Here is a 20,929-nt window from a genome sequence, read left to right on the forward strand (position 1 = left end):
GGCTGCAGAGAGTCTGGAGCAGGGGGCAGAGAGTCTGGAGCAGGGGGCACAGAGAGTCTGGAGCAGGGGGCGCAGAGAGTCTGGAGCAGGGTGCAGAGAGTCTGGAGCAGGGCTGCAGACCTGCTGTTGGGGTGAAATGTCTGCAAATGCACTGTGCTTGGGAGAGCGGGCCGAGGTGATTCCCCCGGAGCTCACCGACGCGCTCTGTCCGCAGGGAACAGGAGGAGAAGGTGCAGCAGGCGCGGAGGAGCTTGGAGGAGGCGCTGATGGCGGACGGTTTGGCGCGGGCCGCTGAACTGACCAGAGACGCGGGCGCGGAGAGGACGGCCAGCGCGTGAGGGGCAGCGCCACCAGGTGAGAGTCTGGGCTGGGCGTCTCAAAGGACGAGCCATTTACATTCTGTCCCCAAGACTGGCCCTGGATCAGTCTGATCCCGTCTCACACCGCGGGCACGGTGCGGGCTCGGGTCGTGGATTATGATCTGGGATCAGTTTCCGAGCCATACTGTGTGTGGTATCTAGAAACGGGCTGTGCTGCTGACCATTCCCGGCTCGAGATCTGCCAGGAATCATGGGCTTCTTCCAATCCTTTATTTTTCTCCTCTTTTCCCTTACTCCTGACCTGGAAATCGATCAAGGTCCGTCATCTTTAAGGATTCCAACCCCTTAAATGTTCCAACTAGGAGCGCCTCCTTTTCGGAAGTATTTTTTCGGAAAAAGGTGACATAAATATCCACCTATCCCTATCTGCCACGTCTGTAACTGACGTGGCTTCAAACTGACGTTTGAAGGAGCAAGGACACTTGCCGAATTCTCAATCTCGATTTCCCTGTCTTCACTTCTTTTCTAGCCTCTCCTGATGGGTGGAGCTAGGAGTAGCAAAAAGAGCTAGAAAAAAATGAGTGATTGGAATGAGTCGCATGTCTTTCTCAGAAGTGGTGCTTCTTTCCGAATAACTGACTTGAACAGTTTCAATTGGCTACATTGTGCCTTATTACAAAGCCAATTTAGCGTAGAGAGTATGCTCATCTTAACACCCGGAGGTACCGATATGCGTTTATGTTCACAAGGGACTGATTCAGTCTGCTGCAAAGAATTTTATTCTACTTTAGTACAATTATTCTAAAAATAAATGCCTGGAAAATGCTCTCCAATTACTTTTTTCTCTTAAAACTGTATGTAAACATCAGCTGAAATTTGAGAACTGACATTTGCTTCTGCGTGTTCGCCCAAATGCTTTACATAACACGGAACCGGGCTGTTGCACGCTGGATTGTAACAGGGGAGTGCGTGTGTGGATGTGCCCCCGCTCCAAGCGGACATTTTGGACAAACGATCCGTATGCAGGCAGAGGAGCTGCCTTAATGACACGCCTCATGAAATATTCAGCCTGCGCCGGCCGGGGTCAAAGGGCGGCGTGGGGCTGAGCCCGCCCTCGCCGGATTGGTGGGAATTTCGTCTCTCATTAATGATTAAAGGGAATTAATAGTTCATACGGGGCGCCGCTCCGTCCTGCCGTCTGGTTCCACGAGTCCGCGTGTCCGATGGGGGCCGTCGGCAGTTTAACTGTGGCGCGGCTTAAATGGCTGAGTGTGCCCTCCATTTTGAAAACATATTATAACCCCCATTAAAATTCTCAGGTTGCTTATGAATGCTGATATGCCGCACGGTCGTTCTGATTGAAAAGCACTGGTGCACACCGGGGCTGAAATTGACTGAGCCATCCTTCTCCAAGTAATCAATCCCGCTGGCATCGGACGGCGAGGCGCGGTTCTTTCTCTTCTTTATGTTGTCTGTGCCGTAGTAAATATTTGCGTTTAGAAGAACTGGCATTTATGAACGTGGTCGTACTTCTCGTTAATCTCATTTATTTGACAGATGTCCTTATCTGAGGCAGATTGGTAGAAGCAAGTAAACAAAGGCAAAATATAAAATGCAATTTTAATACTAATTACCGAGAACAAGTGTCGCGAGCAGCATTGTCCTTAATTCTATTTATGCAGCCGGCTTCCCTGCCATATCCTTCAATCTGGTGCATCTGCTCTTCATCATCTAGTGAAAGTGAGTGCCAATTTCCGTTTCAGAAAAGCAAATATTTTCTGATTTTTAGGCCTGCGAATGGAGGCCGGTTCAGTCCTTCCGTCACTAATAGCCCTAAGTAGAGAGAGGCTCATTCGGTCTTTAGGATAAAAGCATGTTCATGTTGTACGCCAGTAGCAGGTCATTTCAGTGTGGTGGCAGTGTGTAAACAGTGGAGGTAAGTCTGTAATAATACCCGGTGGCCCTGTGGCTGCTACTCTACATCCCTGCTGGATTTATCGTTCTCGGTGCGCTATAGTTCAGCCGAGGGTGCTCCGGAGGAAAGCTTTTTAACCCACGGAATGGCTCTGGAGTGCGTCTGTAACAGGCAGGGCTACGCTTCCTCTTCACGCCTGACAAATAGCTACGCGCTCGACAGTTTTTCCGGAGAGGGGGGGAACCAGCCAGGAAATGGCACGCGGCAGCTCCTCCGTTTGCCGAACAGCTATTAAGAAAAAATCTATTTAGAAAAAAAAAAAAAGAAAAGAGAAAAGAAAAGCCTCCATTCCGCCGTTTGACTGAGCGTTATAATCTCCGGGTTGGATGTTACTCTTGTGTCAAGCTAATCAAGGCGGGAGCAGAATGAGCCAGCAATTGGGGGCGGGGGGGGATTTTCCATCCAGCCCATTGGCCAGATGAGCCGCAGAGCCAGCCAGTGGCCTGTGAGTCGAGCTCTGTTTACCTGCAGGCGCGCACTGGTCTATCTTTCCAAACCACATTTTACCCCCTCCTCTCCCGCCAGCCCCCGCACCCACAGATAAATATGACATCCGTGTATTACTGACAGGCAGGGTCTTTGCGTGGAGTGTGTCGACTTTTCGAATGTTTAATTATCCAGTAGAGTGTTGACGAAGATTTAACATGAGCGATATTGAAATTTCGCTCCTTCCCGCCGTGGAACAGACAATTTGGATGCGAACCTTTCTCGTCTGTTTGTTTGCGAACCGTCGATGCAAACCCTGTCCATACGCTCGTTTCAACACGCCGTCAAATTGTTTCAAGGAATAAGTGACGAGGGGGGTGGATTTCTTCATGATCATGTTAACATTACTGCTTTATCACTTAATTGCTGCTAAAGATGATTTAAGGCTATACTTCTTAGGCGCGCTTAATTAGAACATGTTTAGACATGGGGCGTTGGAGGTTTCAAAGCAATTTAAAAACGTGATAAGACCCTCCTCAAGAAATTAAAAGGGCATCCTCTAAATTAGCTCAAATTCTGCCTCGGGGGGTATTTGGTAGAATATCATTAATTACGGCATTATTCAGAATTTTAATTCTGTAATCATTTCAAAACAATTAACTTTGTTCCCATGTAATGTATGTACGTGCGGCGCAGTCTGCGGAGACCACGGCCTCTTTCCAGATTTGGCTTTATTGCGTGAAGTAGCCGCACAACACTTCTCCTGCCTCCACTCTCCACAGTGCGCGCTGTGCCCCGGTGTGAAGTGGCCGTCATTGTGATGTTGAAAGTGGAACCGGCTCGTGGAACCCGGCTCACAGAGAGGTGATTTTTCATCTCCACCGCGGCATTGTGTCAGGCCATCTGTTTTGGCATTAATTTAACTCATCGCTCAGCTAGTCAGTAGTCCAGTTGGCTCCAGTCCCCCCCCCCAAAAAAAAGACATTAAAATAGTGACATGCCCTTGTTAAAACATTTTATAAACTGTATTATGCATGCAAGTAACTGTTTTGAAATGTGCCCCCCTCTGTATGCGTGTCATCCTGAAAATACTGAAGGAAATTAAAAAAGTGTTTTTCTTGCACGTAGGTTTTCTTTAAAAATCTCAAGTAAACGTCTGAAAGAGTGTTTATGCGGCACGAGTCCTCAACACGTCAGTCAGAGGAAAGCCGATGTTAATATTTGAATCCCTAAGTAATCATTGCATTCTGCTCCTGAATGCCGCTTCTACGCATGTATAATTAATTCTCGCACTGCAGGCAAACAGTAAAATTGCAGGGCAGTTGTTTTAATTATTCCAAATGAGCGTTTTGTCGTAGCCAGGCTGAAGTAAGAGGTGTCAGTCCCACTAATGGATCTGCTGAATATTTGCATAATGTTTTTCCTTTGATTGGGGGCTGTTTCAATGCTTTATTTGCAATTTCGTCACTCGTGTGTAATTTGCAAGGGGATTAAAGGCACTTTAAGACCATCATAATGTGTGTATCGCAGTGTCAACAACTAATTTATGATCAAGTGCTTTGTGCTGTAATTTATGTATTTTGCCGTTCGTAATGAGCCGGTTGATGATTGGTGATTAGAGGCTACGCGTTTGTAATGGCGGGGAGCGAGGGCCTCGGTTTGTAAGAACATGGCCGCCGGTTAAGACATCACTTTGAGCGGAGAAGGCTGAGGAGAAGGGGCCTCTCTGGAGGTTCCGGGCTCTCCGTCTTAACGGAGGAACGCGCATCCTGGAGGTCTGCGGGGCTCCAGTAGGCTGCTCCTGGGGGGGTTGAGTCCCAGGGAAGAAGCGTTTTCATCACGAACGCCTCCGGCTGGGCTCTGCGAGGAGGGTCAGGGAGAGTTCAGGTTCTCCCATGCTCCAGTAATGCACTTTCATCTTGTGTCCTCCACAAGTCTCTACTGATTTTTGCCAGTCCCTTTTTTTTTTTGTGTTTTTTTTTTTTCAGTTAACTTATTTAATTATTTTTTATGGTGAGTCCCCTTTCAGACCCCTTGTGGGTGGCATTGTGGGTTAACCTTGTTTTTGAAGTTTGAGTACATGTTTAAGCTTTTTTTACCCTTTCTTTTGTGGTTGGTGGGGATGTTTTCAGGTTCTATAACTTTGTTTGCCCTGTGCTACCATCTAAGAGGGGAAATCTGATTTGAGTCTGAAGGTCTGACCAGGCGTGTTTCACTCACATCTGGCCAACTTTGTAAGTTGAACTGTGTTTGGGTTCTAGAAGTTTCTATTGCAGTTTGAACTGCTGTGGTGGAAGAGGGAGATTTTGGCTGGCCAGTTGGTACGTGTAAACGGTAAATGCCTTGTAAAATATGTTCTTTTTCATCTAGCTGCTTGTTTAATCTGATTTATTGTCATTTCTTCACAGGAGCAGAAGAGTCCCTTTTTGCACCGGATGCAGGTTCCAAAACGTTGAGGCGAACAGATTTTGTCACCAGTCAGCTCTGAGAGCTGACCAGACCCAGGCACAATTTAATACCTTCTAATAAATAGCTTAAACCAAGGCCTTTTTGACTATAATATTTTTTTTCAATGTACATATCTATATATAATTTCAGAACAATGCTTATTTTGTTTCCGAATTTTGAATTTAAATATTCTTTTTTATAAAGGCAAATATTGAGCAATACTATTTGAACTTCTGGAAACTTCTCAAGTCAGGTTGCAATCTGCTGGATTTGTATTGCTAACTGTTTTTATTTTTGTTTCTGGTTTTGTTGGTTGTAAGGGATTTGTCATTTTCAGGGTTTGTAACTGATAATTAATGCATTTTCTGAACATAAATGGAAATCGCTTATTTAAGAAAAAAATTTTATACCTTAAAAGAGATACTTGTAAATTCTTGCATCACTTTAGAGTAAATAAATGATTATATTCAGCCGAGTGTGGTCTTGTTCTTGATTCCTCACACAGGGTGCTCTGAGAGACCAGCGCTTCACATAGTCTATTAACACTTGTCTCTATCTTTCTAGTGAGGGCAATAGACTGCTTCATCAAATAGTTTTTTTTCCCCTCAGTAAAAAGCAATTTTGATAAGATTCACATTCTATGCACTCCACTGTTCTGTTGTGGAATCATCTGTTTAAAACCAATATAAATAGTTGTCTATTAATAAATTAGACACGGTTCGACTAACCGTTTAGAAAGCACTTTAATGACATCAATACATATCAGTACTAAAATAGGTTGGGTATTTGCTCAGTGAAAGATATATTTTTTGCGCTGATGCATTTTAATTTGAAAGTTTTCAATCAGCCAAACAAGATTTGCAGCGTGTAAAAAATTAAATAAATAAATGTGACGAGAAGGTGTTTTTGTGTCGATGGGGGAGCCTACATTTTTGGTAGTTAATTTCAAAGGTTGTTTGCTTGCCGAGTATTCTGTAATGAGGATGCTGGTTAACGCTCATGTAGGCATTTCCTGCATCAGATCACAGAAACGGGTTCCCACTGGCGCTGCAGAAATGTTCAGCTTTCATCTGGGTGTGTTTTACGATACCTCGGAGAATGCCTGTTATGCAGAAGTCCCAGGTGCACAGACTCGGTGCTCTTTCCTCCGTATACAGCACATCAGTTTCCTTATCTTTCTGCCCTCAGGGTGTTGTATCCTGCTAAAGATGCAGGCTTTTCAGAAGTCTGGACTATATATAGGGTCAAGCCTGTAGTGTAGTGGCTCTGGCACGAGACTGGGCCCCGGAAGGTTGGTGGTTCCAGCCCCTTTGTAGCCACGATAAGATCTGCGCAGCTTTTGGGCCCTTGAGCAAGGCCCTTAACCCTGCATTACCCCCGGAGGAATTGTCCCCTGATTAGTCTAATCAACTGGAAGTCTCTTTGGATCAAATTGTCAGCTAAACAATACATTATATTGCCCTTTTAACAGCAGCTATAGTGACACAAACGGCTTCACAATTAATGGCTCTCATTCACCCATACGCACACACACACACACGCGCGCACACACACACACACACTCACACACACACACCAACCACAAAGGTAGACATGCAATTTGCCAACCTGCTCTTCAGGAGCATATTGGGGTTAGGTGGCTTTGCTCAAGGACACTTTGACACTTTTTCTCCCCAGAGGGCCAGGGATTGAACAGACTACCGCTCTACCTCTCCCCTCTACCTCCTGAGCTAATGTCACCCCAGACCACCATGCACTGTGTTATTCAGGGCGGGGGGACGTTCTGCAGTGCATTAGCATCTCCTCCCGCTAATGGGGTGCCCGCAGTCTGCCTGCACTGGGTGTAGCCCGGTCCGCCTTGTCACCAGTGCGTGCGGACGCTGGTGGACATCCGGCTGAAAAATGGCAGTGGCTGATCCTGTTCCTGCATTGGCATCTATCCGCCGCTCCTCCCTGGAGCGATGCAAGCTCACGGGCGGGGGATCGGGGATTGAAACGCAGCCGCGGCTAACGGCTAACGGCTCTGTCGCTGCGCGACATTCCGGCGTGTTCCGCCGTCGAGGCGCTGGGAGCGACCGCGGACGTGACCGGAAAGCCGAGGCTCGGGGAGAGGGGGAGAGGGGGAGAGGGGGGGGGGGGGGGGGGGAACGGAGCGGTCTGACTGGTGTGCGCTATCTGATGATCTTCTGAAGGTGTGAAGCGACAGTCCTCTTGGCAGCCTGGCGGGCTGTTTGATGTGTGGATAGGGGTGATGATGTGCAGGACAGTAAGGAGGAGGAGGAGGGTGAAGTGGGAGTGCTGTAAGCTTGGCAAACGGCAGCATTCTGGAGGAGCTGCAGAGGTCTGATGGCAGAGCTCCGGGGAGAGTTTAATTCGTTATTCAGCTGATGCCTTTATCCAAAGTGACTTAGAGTTGATTAGGCTAAGCAGGGGACAATCCCTCCTGGAGCAATGCAGGGCTAATGGCCTTGCTCAACAGCTGTTAATCTTAGCGTGTCTACTGGGGCATAAACCACCAACCTTCTGGGTCCCAGTCATGTGTCTTAGCTACTAGGCTACAAGCTGCCCCCTTGGCTGCCTTGCAGTAGTCGAGGTAGGAGAGGGCCTGGGCTTGAACCAGAGCTGATGTGGGGGGGAGGTGAGGAATGGGTGGACTTCTACCCATCACCACTGTGATAGTCCTGTTAAGTTTGTCATCCAGGAGCCGCGGTGGCGCAACAGGCTAAGACGCAGCAGACTTGCGTTTGCAGTTTGCTGCAGTTGCACACCGGGGACCGGGGTTCGATTCTCGGTCCTGCTAAAAGCCAAGTTTGGCCCGGCTCATGTGGGGCAGCAATAATTGGCTCGCTGCTCCAGAGGGAGGGACTTGGCAGGGTTATTAGATCGCCGCACAATAAGCACCTCGGGCGCCTCGGAATCACGGCAACGGGCACGAGACGGCTTGAAGAAGGCGTGTCGCTCTCATTCGGGCCGCCGAGGGACGGGGTACGGGCGGTACATCTAATACGACTACCTCCAATTGAATCAGACGAGGTACAATTGGCTACCAAATTGGGAGAAAAAGGGAAAAATCTGAAAAAAAAAAAAAAAGTTTGTCATCCAACAGCACACTGAGAGTGGGTGCATGGCAGGGAGGTTCTCTTTCAGGTTCAGCTTTAGGAGGTAATACTCCGTCTAGCCACAGGCAGGCCACAAGGCTCCCCACACATGTATAAGTATACATTTTATTTTTGCATGACAGGGAACTAGCCAACAAATACAATTTGCCATCACAAATTGGAAGGAACGGTAGCACGGATGGTGCAGTGGGTAGCACTGCCGCCTCACAGCAAGGAGGTCCTGGGTTTGAATCCCCGTCAGCTGGGGCCTCTGTGCAGAGTTTGCATGTTCTCCACGTGTTTGCGTGGGTTTCCTCCGGTACTCCTGTTTCCTCCCACAGTCCAAAGACAAGCAGGTTAGGCTGATTGGAGAGTCAAAATTGCCCATAGGTATGACTGTGTGAGTGAATGGTGAATGGTGAATGGTGTGTGTGCCCTGCGATGGACTGGCGACCTGTCCAGGGTGTATTCCTGCCTTTCGCCCAATGTGTGCTGGGATAGGCTCCAGCCCCCCTGCGACCCTGTTCAGGATAAGCGGGTTAGGATAATGAATGAATTAATGTATGAATGAATGAAATTGGAAGGAAATCAATGAGGTTGGTGTACTATACAGTCAGTCCCAAGCATATTTTTATACCGTGAAGTCCGTATGAAGTTTGTATTTTGACAGTGTTAAAATTTCGGCTCTTTTGGCCCTGGAACAGAATTGCTATGGTGGTCTCACCATGGTAACAAAGGTCTCCATAATTGTCCTAACTGAAAGAACAGCAGAACTTACCCTTTGTACAGCACTGTCAAAGTTGGCTATCCATAGTTGCTAAGTCCAAGCTTCCTGGAATAACTTCATTCTGAACAAGCCACAAGGATTTACCCTGGCCTTTTTAGTGTTAGCCTTCCAGGCGCACTTGATTGGTGGTCAACTGCCAATCAAATGGTCGGTTCCATCACCGTCTGCCTAACGTCCTTCCTTTGTCACTTTTAGGACCTCATAGCAGCCCTGGGCCAAATACATAATTGTTTTGGATTAAAATACTTTTCTGTGCTGAATTGATCTTGTCTGGTGCAATTGAGCCAATCAAGAGATGTCGAAGGCAGGGTTTGTACTTTTTGAGAGTATTTCATAGGTTCCAATACACAAGCTCAGTAAAGCGTAGAAAAGTATTTGAATCCCAAACAAATTCTGCCCCCAGGCCTGCCTTATAGTCCATGGCAGGGAATGGATAGATGCTGTCAGTATCTTGTTTTCCCTTTTGTGAATTTAAGAAGATGTGGTAGAAACACACATTGTTTGGCTTTGTTCCATATTGCAAGCCTTGTAGTTCAGCATGGGTTAAATGTACAAGTGATCACAGCCAGCACATCTGATGGGAAAGTGGGGTATAAAGATGAAATGTAACAAAAAAAGTCCAGATCCTCCTCAGAGTACTGTGCTTTCTTTTTTTCCTGCTCAGGTCTGAAAAATAATGACTTGTGTCTGAAGTAAACTGGGAGTAAGTGTTCAGATAAAATGGATCAAAAATCTGCCTTGAATCACAAACTGTACACTTGAAAGAGGAGAGGGATATGCTAGCTCATGCAAGTTGATCAAAGCTACGTCGTGCATTGCGACGGTGGAGCACCAGCGGACAGCAGGTTTTCCTATTGAGGGGCTTGTTCCACAGCAGCCTTAATTGTACGGTGATGTTCTGTCTCAGTTGGAAGCTGGCTTGGGGAATGTTCAGGTAATTAGGCTAATTGAGTTACTCAAATTGTGGTCTTTGAGGCTTTCCACCCCGCCTTTACCTGGGAGTCAGGAGTGAACACTCCGGCCTGTCTGTTCCAGTAATTGTTCAGTTAACCCATTATGGACTAAGGCACCCTATAGAAAACCCATAGAAAGACCTAGGAATCACAATGCATTTCAGTGCTTGTGTGTCTTGAAACAGTCATAAGATCAAATACAACGCTGCCATCGCATCTGTTAAGGGAAATGTAACGTGCAGGTCACATCCGTCTGTTAAGGGAGATGTAACATGCAGTTCACATCCGTCTGTTAAGGGAGATGTAACATGCGGGTCACATCCGTCTGTTAAGGGAGATGTAACGTGCAGGTCACATCCACCCATAAGGGGTTAAATACCTTGGAGAAAGAAAACCAGGGCCGGATTTGGATTGGACCAGATCTGAGTGAAGTAGTCCATGGACTACATTTACATTTACATTTTAGTCATTTGGCAGACGCTTTTAATCCAAAGCGACTTACAAGTGCATAGGTTCTACCACAGGTCAAAGCATCACATCCAGACTACTTCATTTGACCACCATTGAAGGCCGAGGGGATAATTCAAATGTAACGTCCAGGTTTGATGAGCACAGTTGAGATAAACAGCAGCACCATGTAATAATATTAATAATTTGTTATTTAGCTGCTGCTTTTATTCAAAGCGACTTTCAGTTGATTAGACAAAGCAGGGGACAATCCCCCCTGGAGCAATGTGGAGTTAAGGGTCTTGCTAAAAGGCTCAACAGCTGTATGGATGTTATCATATCTACACTGGGGCTTGAACCACCAACCTTCCGGGTCCCAGTCATGTACCTTAGCCAGTAGGCAACATACTGCCCATGTGTTCATTAAACACATTTCTGCCTGTTGTAACTACAGTTCTGTTGTGGGTTGAATAATATTTGTATGTCATGTAGCATGGTTAAGGAGTGACATAGTGTTCATTAAGTGTTTTTATTTATTTATTTTATGATGTTATTAGATGTTATTTCTTAATTTTGAAACCTTGTGTCTTCTCTCTGATCTTGTCATTGCATTTGGCAGTCAATAACACAAATCTACCATCACAACTCGCATTTGGTTTATTTTCCTTTACTAGTTCCATATTATTTCCATATCTAGCGACATTGGCTAAGGAGGTAAGAGCAGTGTTCTGACAGTCGGAGGGTTGCCGATTCAATCCTGCCCTGGGTGTGTCAAAGTGTCCCTGCGCAAGACACCTAACCCCCTAATGCTCCTGACGAGCTGGTTGGTGCCTTGCATGACAGCCAATCACTGTTGCTGTGTGAGTGTGTGTATGAATGGGTGAATGAGAAGCATCAATTGTACAGCGCTTTGGATAAAGGCCCTATATAAATGCAGTCATTATATCATTTTGGTCAGTTTCTCCACCACTCAGTTAAGATGTTAAGTTTGACGTTGGCAGTTTTTGGCCTTCTCCAGCCTCATCATGCTTAATTTAATGCTGGACGCAGCAGAGCTTTTTAAGACTCTGGTCAGCTCTCCCTCAGGGACCCAACTGTAATCTTGGGCTGATTTTCTGATGGGTAATTATCATATTTTAAAAGTGAGACCAGTTTCCTCCTTTCTGCAGTATAATGCTCTGCAGGAATGAGGAGCAGCTTGGCTTAGAGACATCCAGTGCAGTCTTTTCTTCTTGACTCCCATCTTCCTGAAATGAGATGTTTGGATATTTTATAGCTTCCCTTTTCCTGCCTTAGCTGTGACCACATTTTTTCCCACCAATGTAACACTTTTTTTAAATATTTGCTATTGCTCAAACACCTTTCCTGAAACTATAACTTCTTTTCTCAAATCTATAGCTTTTGAGAGAATGTAAAAACAGTCTAAAAGTTCAAAAGTTCAAAGCTATCAGAAAAAATGATGGAAAAATGAAATACATCAGTTGAATGAACATTCTACTGATGACCACTCGGCAAATATGAATAATTATAATAACAATAATAGTTTTTGTTGTTTTTCATGATCACGAAGGAGGAGGAACAGCCAAAGTTCCTTAGAAACTGTGAAATATGAAATGAAATATCACTCTCAAAACTTCTTCACAACAAAGGCCGTTAGACTGACATCAGACTTTTCACAGCTGTCCAATATAGAGGGGACACTGAAGGATTTTTTTTCTTCTGATGTTGACGTATTCCAGCACCAAGGCTTGCAGACCAAATCTAATTTGTTTTTTACTTTGAGCTCTGACTGACAGCTCCTGACAGTAAAGCAATCACGGCTTCATCCCGATTCTGATTCTGATTCTGTCCTATCTGACAATCCTTGTAAGCTCTCCCTAATTTATGATATTTGGAATGGTCTATTTGTCAGCAAGACTGTGATTGTCAGAATTGGGCAAGTATCTCAGAATTCCTTCCAATCTTTAGCAATCAATTTGTAGCACACATCATTGTTTACACCCACAGTGACAAATCATCCTCCCTTGTGGCAGAACAGTTGCTCCCGTAGGTTCTGTAAAAACAGTCTCTTAGAATTCTTCTTGGGTTATATTTTTATGAAGATCACCTTTCCCCGGACCAATTTATACTGGGAGCTGTCATATGAACTCATCACAGTTGTGCCACCAGTCCTTTTTTTGGAACATTTTTTAACCGGACTTCTCCCCCCCCCCCCCCCCCCCACCCTTTCCTCTCCATTTGGAATTCCCAGTTGTTTTCATATAGCAGTGTAACTGCGGCAGCGTCCTCTAACAAGCTTTCACCCTCCTCCCGAATCTTCCGCATGTATTCCCTCCTCAGCCGACCGGAGAGTTCTGCAGTCATTATGCTGGAGGAATGCGCTCCACGAGCATCTGGCTGCAGACAGACCTTCGGAGGCCCATCAATCAGGCCAGTCGCTCTTGCATGATGGGACAATGACAGTTTCGGTGAATGAAAAACCCCCCCGCCCCTGAACGAGGCTGCAGTCGGTCACGCCTTGCGTTTGCGCAGTTTGCTCTGGCAGAGTCGGGATTCAACAGAAGGCTGCAGTGGTTGTTTCTCTATAGGTTCAGATATAGCTCAACATCACTAGAGCCAGACCACTTCATAGTTTTTCCTTTTGTAACTCGTGAAGTGTATCTCGGCTTGCAGCTGTGTCCTTGCGCATTGTCCGCCTAGGTCCCAGTCTACACCGCATCCTCTCAATGCCCCTGGCATCAGGTGGGGCGGTTAAGATTTCAGCCTCATCGCTCTCCACACAGCCTGTTTAACTGACCATGTCTGGGAAATTCTATTCTTCTTTGAATGGCCCGTCTGTGTTCCGTTATATACACAGTGCTTCCAACCAGATGTGCAGAAATACTTTTAATCACTCAATATCGTTGATCGACAGTGAGAAGTACGCCTCTGGAATTTAAAAAAAAGCATGGATTGATCAAAGGGACTCATGGCAGAGTATAAGCACATGTACGATGCGCGAGTAGGAGAGACCGGGGAACAACCAAACACTTTTAGGTTTTTGTTTAATTCAAAAATATATACACATGACAAATATTTTTCATCCAGAAAGAAGATACATGTCTTTGCTTCAACTGTAGACCATCGGTACAGTTCTAGGAGATCCTGGTGATTACAGTTCAGTCGAAAGTAGAGGGAGTGAAACTGTTCCAACATGCCCCAACTACGGGGGAAAACAGACTGGAAAATGCTTTGTTTTAATAGTCAAAGGTGAATCCAACATTTCCAACATGGAACACAGCCCATATGTGCCCATACCATTCATTACATTTTTAAATACAATGGAATCTAAAGCTTTGCAATTTGCACTCACAGAGCACAGAGCTTTATTATTTTTACTTTATTACACCTACTTATTCATGCGACTATCTAATCAGCCAATTGTGTGGCAGCAGTGCAATGCATACAATCATGTAGATACAGGTCAGTAACTTCAGTTAATTTTCACATCAACCATCAGAATGGGGAAAAAATTTGATCCATGTGACTTTGACTATAGAATGATTGTTGGTGGCAGACAGGGTGGTTTGAGTATCTCAGACACGGCTGATCACCAAAATCCAGTGAGCAGCAGTTCTGCAGACAGTAATGTCTTGTTAATAAGACAGGTCAGCGGAGAATGGCCAGACTGGCCAAAGCTGACAGGAAGCTGACAGTTACGCAAATAACCACACATTACAACAGTGGTATGCAGAAGAGCATCTTGAACACACAACACATCATAACTCTAAGTGGATTGGCTACTGCAGTAAAAATTTTTTTTTTATAAATACCTAATTAAAGTGCTTGGTGAGTGTATCAACCCAAATGGGAATATTCCCATTCCCAAGAGTGTGTTAAATTAATAAATAAAGTGATGTTGAGTGTTCATGGACTGAAGCATTTCTCTGTTGTGTACTGTACAGTTTTTTTTCTGTGAGAGGGTTCCATTTGAGAAAGGTTCAATGGATTTTCTTTCTACATTTGATGCAGCAGAGATGCAGACACACAACATTATCATGCATACTGTGACCGTTCACACTCACATTTCAATTATCCCTGCACAGAATGTCTGCAGTGTGCCGTTCTGTAATGGAGATGGTGAGAAGATTTTTAATGATGGCCTCGTAAAACTGAGCCATATCCTTTAGTGGCGCACCAAACATCCTGAGATAACTTAAAATGTATAGCCTTTGATGTGCTTTTAGCAAACATACAGTAGTAATGCTACTCCCACTTCAAAGCGTTACAAATACCATATCAGCTTATTCAATAGTTTGATCATCATCGTTGCAAGGATCTACTGTAGCGGTAGCATCAGGAACACTGGCCAACTTAAACCTACCAGGAGCGATCAGTTGTGTCTCTCTTTTGTTGTAATGCTGACATACTAGTACATATATATATACACTCAGTGATCATTTTATTGGGTAGACCTGTACACCAACTTGTTAATGCAAATATTTAATCAGCCAATCATGTAGCAGCAACTAAATGCATAAAAGCATGCAGACAAGGTCAAGAGGTGTCATGTCAAGTGTCTTTGAACATGGAATGATTGTTAGTGCCAGACAGGGTGGTTTGAATATCTCAGAAACTGCTGATCTCCTGGGATTTTCATGCAGACAGACACTAGAGGTTGCAGAGAATAGTGCGAAAAACAAAAAACATCCAGTGAGCAGCAGTTCTGCAGACAGAAACGCCTTGTTAATGAGAGAGGTCAGAGGAGAAGGACCAGACTGGCCAAGGCTAATAAATACCTATACATGACTTGACCATGTGGCCATAGGAGCTGCACTGCACTTGTGGTGAATGCAGTATACCCATATCTGTCCTGGCTTTAATGCAATTTACATATTAGGTAGTCAAAGTTAAGAACAAATCTTGTTTGAATTCGAGATCATTCTCAGGACAGAGATTTATTGCATTTTAACTTGAGAAATACAATATGATCATAAAGCCAAAATGAGGTACAGGAAGGTTCCCTATGGGCAGTCTATAGTCTCTTTCTATTTTGAGAATTACCCTTTAACTGGATGTGAAGTGCTAGGTCAATGCATATGAAAACAAGCTTTCTAAGCCACTTAAAACCATGCTTAATTAAGAGAGTCTTTTATTTACAATTGTGGTGGACTTACATTTTTTCTTGATAGAATATTTTCCCCTCCAATTTTAACTGTCCAAGTATAGTCTCGAGTGGTATTCATGCAACCCTTAAGAGAATGCCCACGGTCACAGACTCTCCTCTGAATGCGAGGCCACTGCTCCTCTCCACAGTGCCACTCACAAGAGTCAGAGGAAGACTCTTCAATCTGTACTTCACCAAGGCAACTGTGGGTGCTCGGCTGACCAACAGAGCTTGCCGCTGAACAATATGACGTGGGTGTTTCTTAATACCAAGAACCCAAGAATGTACTTGTGTTCTTGGCATGTGTTCTTGTCTTGTGTTCATGGGTGTTTGTCATTAACAAAAATGCAAGAACATGCTTGTGTTTGTGGGCACAACGTTCTTGCCTTGTGTTCTTGATATGGGTTCTTGCCTTGTGTTCTTTCCTAGAATGGCCTTGCAAGTACAAATAACACTGTTGTATGTATTTGAAATGCAATGAGTGCTTGAGACATGCGCGTGCGCTACTGCTACAAAACAGCTAGTAGCAGCCATTCCTGATAGTCTCCACTCCGCCTGTGTATCTAATTTCATTGTAAAGCTGCTTTACTATGGTTTGTTCCAATTGTAGACAAACTGCAGCCTACTTAAAATATTAGAGTGAAGAAAACTTCCCTTTCACCCACTGTTCTTTAGTTAGCTAATGCATTTAGGTTGCTTCATTCACACTAGTGTCGAGGACCCGGCCCTAGGCCCCCCTGATGAGAGATTGACGGGGGATGGGTTAGAAAGGAATGCATTGTTAACCCCTCGCACACGCCATCGAGGTGGTAGTAAGAACGCCCGTAAGAAGAAAAATATGTGGTTCAGAGAATGAGCAGCCGTGCTTGTCAGTAGAGGAGTCTGAAGTCGGGGGACTTAGATTTAGGATTTTAAGGAGCAAGGTTAAAGTTCTGACTGAGAATACCCCAACCCTACAGGGGAGGGGCACTAGCTCCAAACAAAACTAGCACTCACGAGTTAGCCTACTCAGCTCAGTTAACGTTGACTCTATGAGATAGCCTGGCCTCATCGTATAAATGTTTTCAGCAAGAGGCTACATTGTGTGCTGTGCTGGGGTGGATCAAGAACTTGTGTTCTGGACATTTGAGCTGTGAAAGATGACATTAAACAAGTTCACAAGAAGGGACAAGAACAGAAACACCTACGGTCTTCACAGCCAATGGAATCCTTGTTTCCCTGCGCAACACTGCAGCCAATTATATTCTTCCCTGCCGGCCTGCCAGCTATTCCAGATAGCCAACCACGAGTCCCATCTCTTCACAGTATGAGCCACCTGTCAGCCCCTCAATGTGTTTAAAAAAAACAAAAAAAACAAACATGATGTAAGAGGCCACCTTTTGAATCTTGGATTCAAAGCATTTTGTAACTACATTTTCACCAATTAAAAGCACTCCTTTAATTTCAGGACATTTTCCATTTTGAATAGAATCAGGCAAAAACTTTTTCCTTTGCATTAACGTTATCACAAGGACTTTATGAACAGAGTAATTATGATAGTTTTCCCTTTGGAGCAGCCAAACAAATTACAGTGTCGAGATGTGCGGTCATGACAGGTGTCCTCTTGTTTCCCTCTGCCACTGAAAAACGTTGTATATTGACCATTTTTGATCATTTAATTATGATTGTTAAGACGGCCAGACCAAGCTGAATTTGCATTCACTAATGGTCCACCGGAGCCAAGTTGTTATCAGTTCATGAGAAATTAGAAATTTCTTTCTTGGCAGATGCTTTCACACAAACTGTCTGAGGAGCCCATTTGCATCTTATAATGGTCACGTTTTTCATAAAGAGTTCAGCCTTGAGCTGCGAAGACAAAGCATTTCCATTCTTCTGCTTATTTTAATTTTTAAAGTTACAAATGAGGTCTGCAAATTGTCAAGATATGCTCCTTTGAGTCTTAATATGTGCCGCCATTTCCTCTCATGTTTCATTTAACTACTTTTCCTGCGCTGAATTACAACTACATTTTTTGACAACAAGTTAAAAAAAATATGATTGAGAATACAGGTTCATACAAACTTGTTACGTGTTTGTCAGTAACATTTCGGGAATAGGGCTTCTGGGTAATTAATCAGCCTTTTTGGGGTGTGTATGTGCGTGTGTGAGTGCATGCATGCTTCCATGTGCATGTGTGTATGTGTGTGCATTAGAGTAAATGCGTTTTGTGTCCGCACTACAATGCATGCAACACTGATTATAATGTATTAATATTCAGAGCCTCGAGTATTACAGGACAATTGAGGACAGTTGCCATGCATCTTTTTGTTCTATAGTATAATCTTCATCGTGTAAAATTTCCTCCTTGCTATCAATTTATTCTTTTTGTTAGAGAAACAATTTTAAGTGGCATGAAATTGCATTAGAAATCATAATAATTCATGTTGTTTGTCATGTCATATCTGATTACCGGCCTGGATGATTCTCCGAAGGTGTTTAATCCATCTCAAATGAGGGAACACAAATCCAATACAGGAAGAAATTAACGACTTTTACTGCCGTTGTTTCAGACTGATGTTTCAGCATCAGGAGTGGCACAGTAAATTCAGTTTTATCCTCTCTCCCACCCACAAACTGACTGGTCTGCTGGACCTCTGCATAACATACCCCAGAGCAACAACACTTACTGTTTGACAGGCATTGCACACTAGCTACCTGGCAACTTCCTCCCAGCAAGAATCCAAATATATTTGAATAATTCATTCCTACTTGCAGAGTTTGGTTATGTGCAAGCTTTGATCAAAGATTCCAGCACAGAATTGTACATATAGAACGTCTTATGTGATTTAGTAGCGCATCACCTGGGTATTTTAAAAATCTCCGATATAATGGTTCCTTTTAGACGAGAATGCCTTCTGGCATATTTTGACAGACATACTGTGAGCCACAATATACTTGTATATCCATACATGTCTACACACATACATACAGCGCAGACCTGGGTCAAATACATCTTTTTTGGGGATTCAAATAGTTTTCTATGCTTCTATAGTTTATCCGGAAGAAATTAAATACTCTCAAAAAGTTCAAACCTCGCCTTCTGGTCCTCTTGATTGGCTCACTTGTACCAGGAAAGATCAATCGAGCACGGAAAAGTATTTAAATCCAAAACAATGATGTCATCATTTTTGTTGTTTTTGCTCTGAAATCATGCTCAAGGACTTGGGACACTGGGACTCATTACTTTCGTGTGCCACGTTGGATTCAACAACCACTCTTAACTTCAGAAAACTGTCCTTAATGAAGATATAATACGGTATTTAGGATACTTTAGGTGGGTTGCGTAGGATAGATGGCCAATGGGTTTAACAAGAATGAGGGACGTATTTGTTTTGCCAAAACATATCAATATCGTTATTCCTCCTAAATAGTCCAACTAAAATACATTTCTGAAAACATTTGAGGTGAGAAATAACCAATGCAATTGCTGAATCTTGATTCATATTTTATCTGCAAGGCCTAGTTTGAAAGTTTGATCTAAGTCAAGCTGTGCTTCCTCTCCAAATGAATGGAATGCATGTTTACATGATTCGTACGACAGGCCTGGACTGCTTGTAAATGTAGTACATACATGAGAAAAAATTTGAAATCACTCGTACCAGAGATTTGTAACAAATATATTCACACAAGTGGTTCTTGTATGATGCTAAATTGCAGACTGTCAGCTTCAATTTGGTATTTAAGTCTGTGTAGGGGGGACTAGGTTTTTGTCTGGGTGCTCAGGGTTATAATTGAGTAGACATTAACAAGAGCCCCAGGTGCAAAACAAAAACAAATCAATAACAACAAAGATCAATCACCATACTTCACCAAAGGTACGATGTCCTTTTCAACATAGACATCCTTCTTCAGGAGCCAGACACACTAATCTGGGGTAAAAAATAACTTTTGTCTACTTTTGTCTCGTTTGAGAAGTTCCGATCAAAGATGAAATGTAATTTAAAAACCTGTTGCTCGTCTTTATTGATAATCAATAGATAAATGAAGGGGAATGAGAATGAATGTTGTCGCTTCAATGGTCTTCAAAACCTTCTGAGATTATGTATATTTCAAAAAAGGAAAAATCATCACTTAAAAATCACTTATAGTCCCTTCAAATGTTAACCTCTGATGATAAAACATGTCATGGATGTTCTCTGGTGGCCTGGGCTCTTTGTGGGAGTGCCCTGTCTTGTACTGGACATTTGTTTCCTCATTCCCTCTGTGCTCATGCGTATGTCTGCCTGGGGCTCCACCTGTAGTCCATGTCCTCCTCGGTGCTCTGGGAAATGGGGATGAATCGGAAAAGGCTGCCCACCTGGGCAATTCCGGTGGGGGTTGGGTGGCGGACAAAGTGAGCAGCCGCAGCCAGGGAGACGGTTTGCGGGGGATACACCCCGGGGGAGTAACCTGCCAGAAGCTTACGCTGGCCGCTTTGTGCTTTTTTGCATTTGGTCTGTATTTCATTCTGTATGTATTTTTGTTATGGTGAATGCGTACGGTCAAGGGACTTCTGTTTATGCGCCTCCTGATGTCCTGGAGGTGAGGTCTGAGATAAAACTGCCTGCAGCGTCCAGCTGAAGTGGAAGAACGTGGCGTGGATATCAAACGCCGTTATCTTCACTCGCCTGGATTCTCCGGAGAATCTGAACACACCCTGTTGGTGTTGGAGCGGTCAACAGCAAAGCTACCTTCCAATCTCCGGTAATTGTGCTGCTCATATATTAGTGGGTGAGAGCACATTTTCAGTCTAATTAACTGAAACGGTAATCCAAATACGATCACGCGCGGTGTCCAAATGAAGGCATTCCTCAACAAGATGTTCGTTTTGGCACTACTCCTGCATGCAATTTTATACGTGGTGGTTTCGCATACCGAATGCTTCCCTGGCGAGAGCCTGAAGAAGCAAGTGCTCCATGCCATCTCTGAAAGACTCTCTCTCTGCCATTCACTCCATAAACTATCTCTTATAAGTAAAATGTAGAATGCTTTCTGAATTGTATTAGGTGATACTGTAGCTGAGAATGAATTAAGAAGGTTTGTAACACTTTACAGTAAGGTTACATGAATTAGCATGAGCTAATGTAGTTGTTATTTATCTTGCTACTGAAACGTTGAGCTGTTCAGCTTTGTTTACATATTTGTACATTATGAAAACATGCTAACAACTCCATTAGTTCATGCCAATTCATATTGGAATGAGAAAACCAGGTAATGTATCTGTTAATGCCTAACTAATTGTACATTTATGGTTTGCTAATGTATAAAAACAATACATTCATGTAACTAAGTCATTAACTTAGTAACTTAT

General features: G+C 44.0%; 1 protein-coding gene across 1 annotated transcript in view; it reads left to right on the plus strand.

Moving 5' to 3' along the window:
- Positions 1 to 5,639, plus strand: part of mbd2 (methyl-CpG binding domain protein 2) — a 46,680-nt gene extending 41,041 nt beyond the window's left edge. The window contains exons 6-7 of the mRNA XM_061262464.1: positions 215 to 354; positions 5,130 to 5,639. Coding sequence (XP_061118448.1) covers positions 215 to 338 — 124 coding nt within the window. The 3' untranslated portion in view covers positions 339 to 354; positions 5,130 to 5,639. The remainder of the gene's footprint in view (positions 1 to 214; positions 355 to 5,129) is intronic.
- The last annotated feature ends 15,290 nt before the right edge of the window (positions 5,640 to 20,929 follow it).

The sequence above is a fragment of the Conger conger genome, chromosome 12, assembly GCF_963514075.1.
Source record: "Conger conger chromosome 12, fConCon1.1, whole genome shotgun sequence".
Taxonomy (NCBI): Eukaryota; Metazoa; Chordata; class Actinopteri; order Anguilliformes; family Congridae; genus Conger; species Conger conger.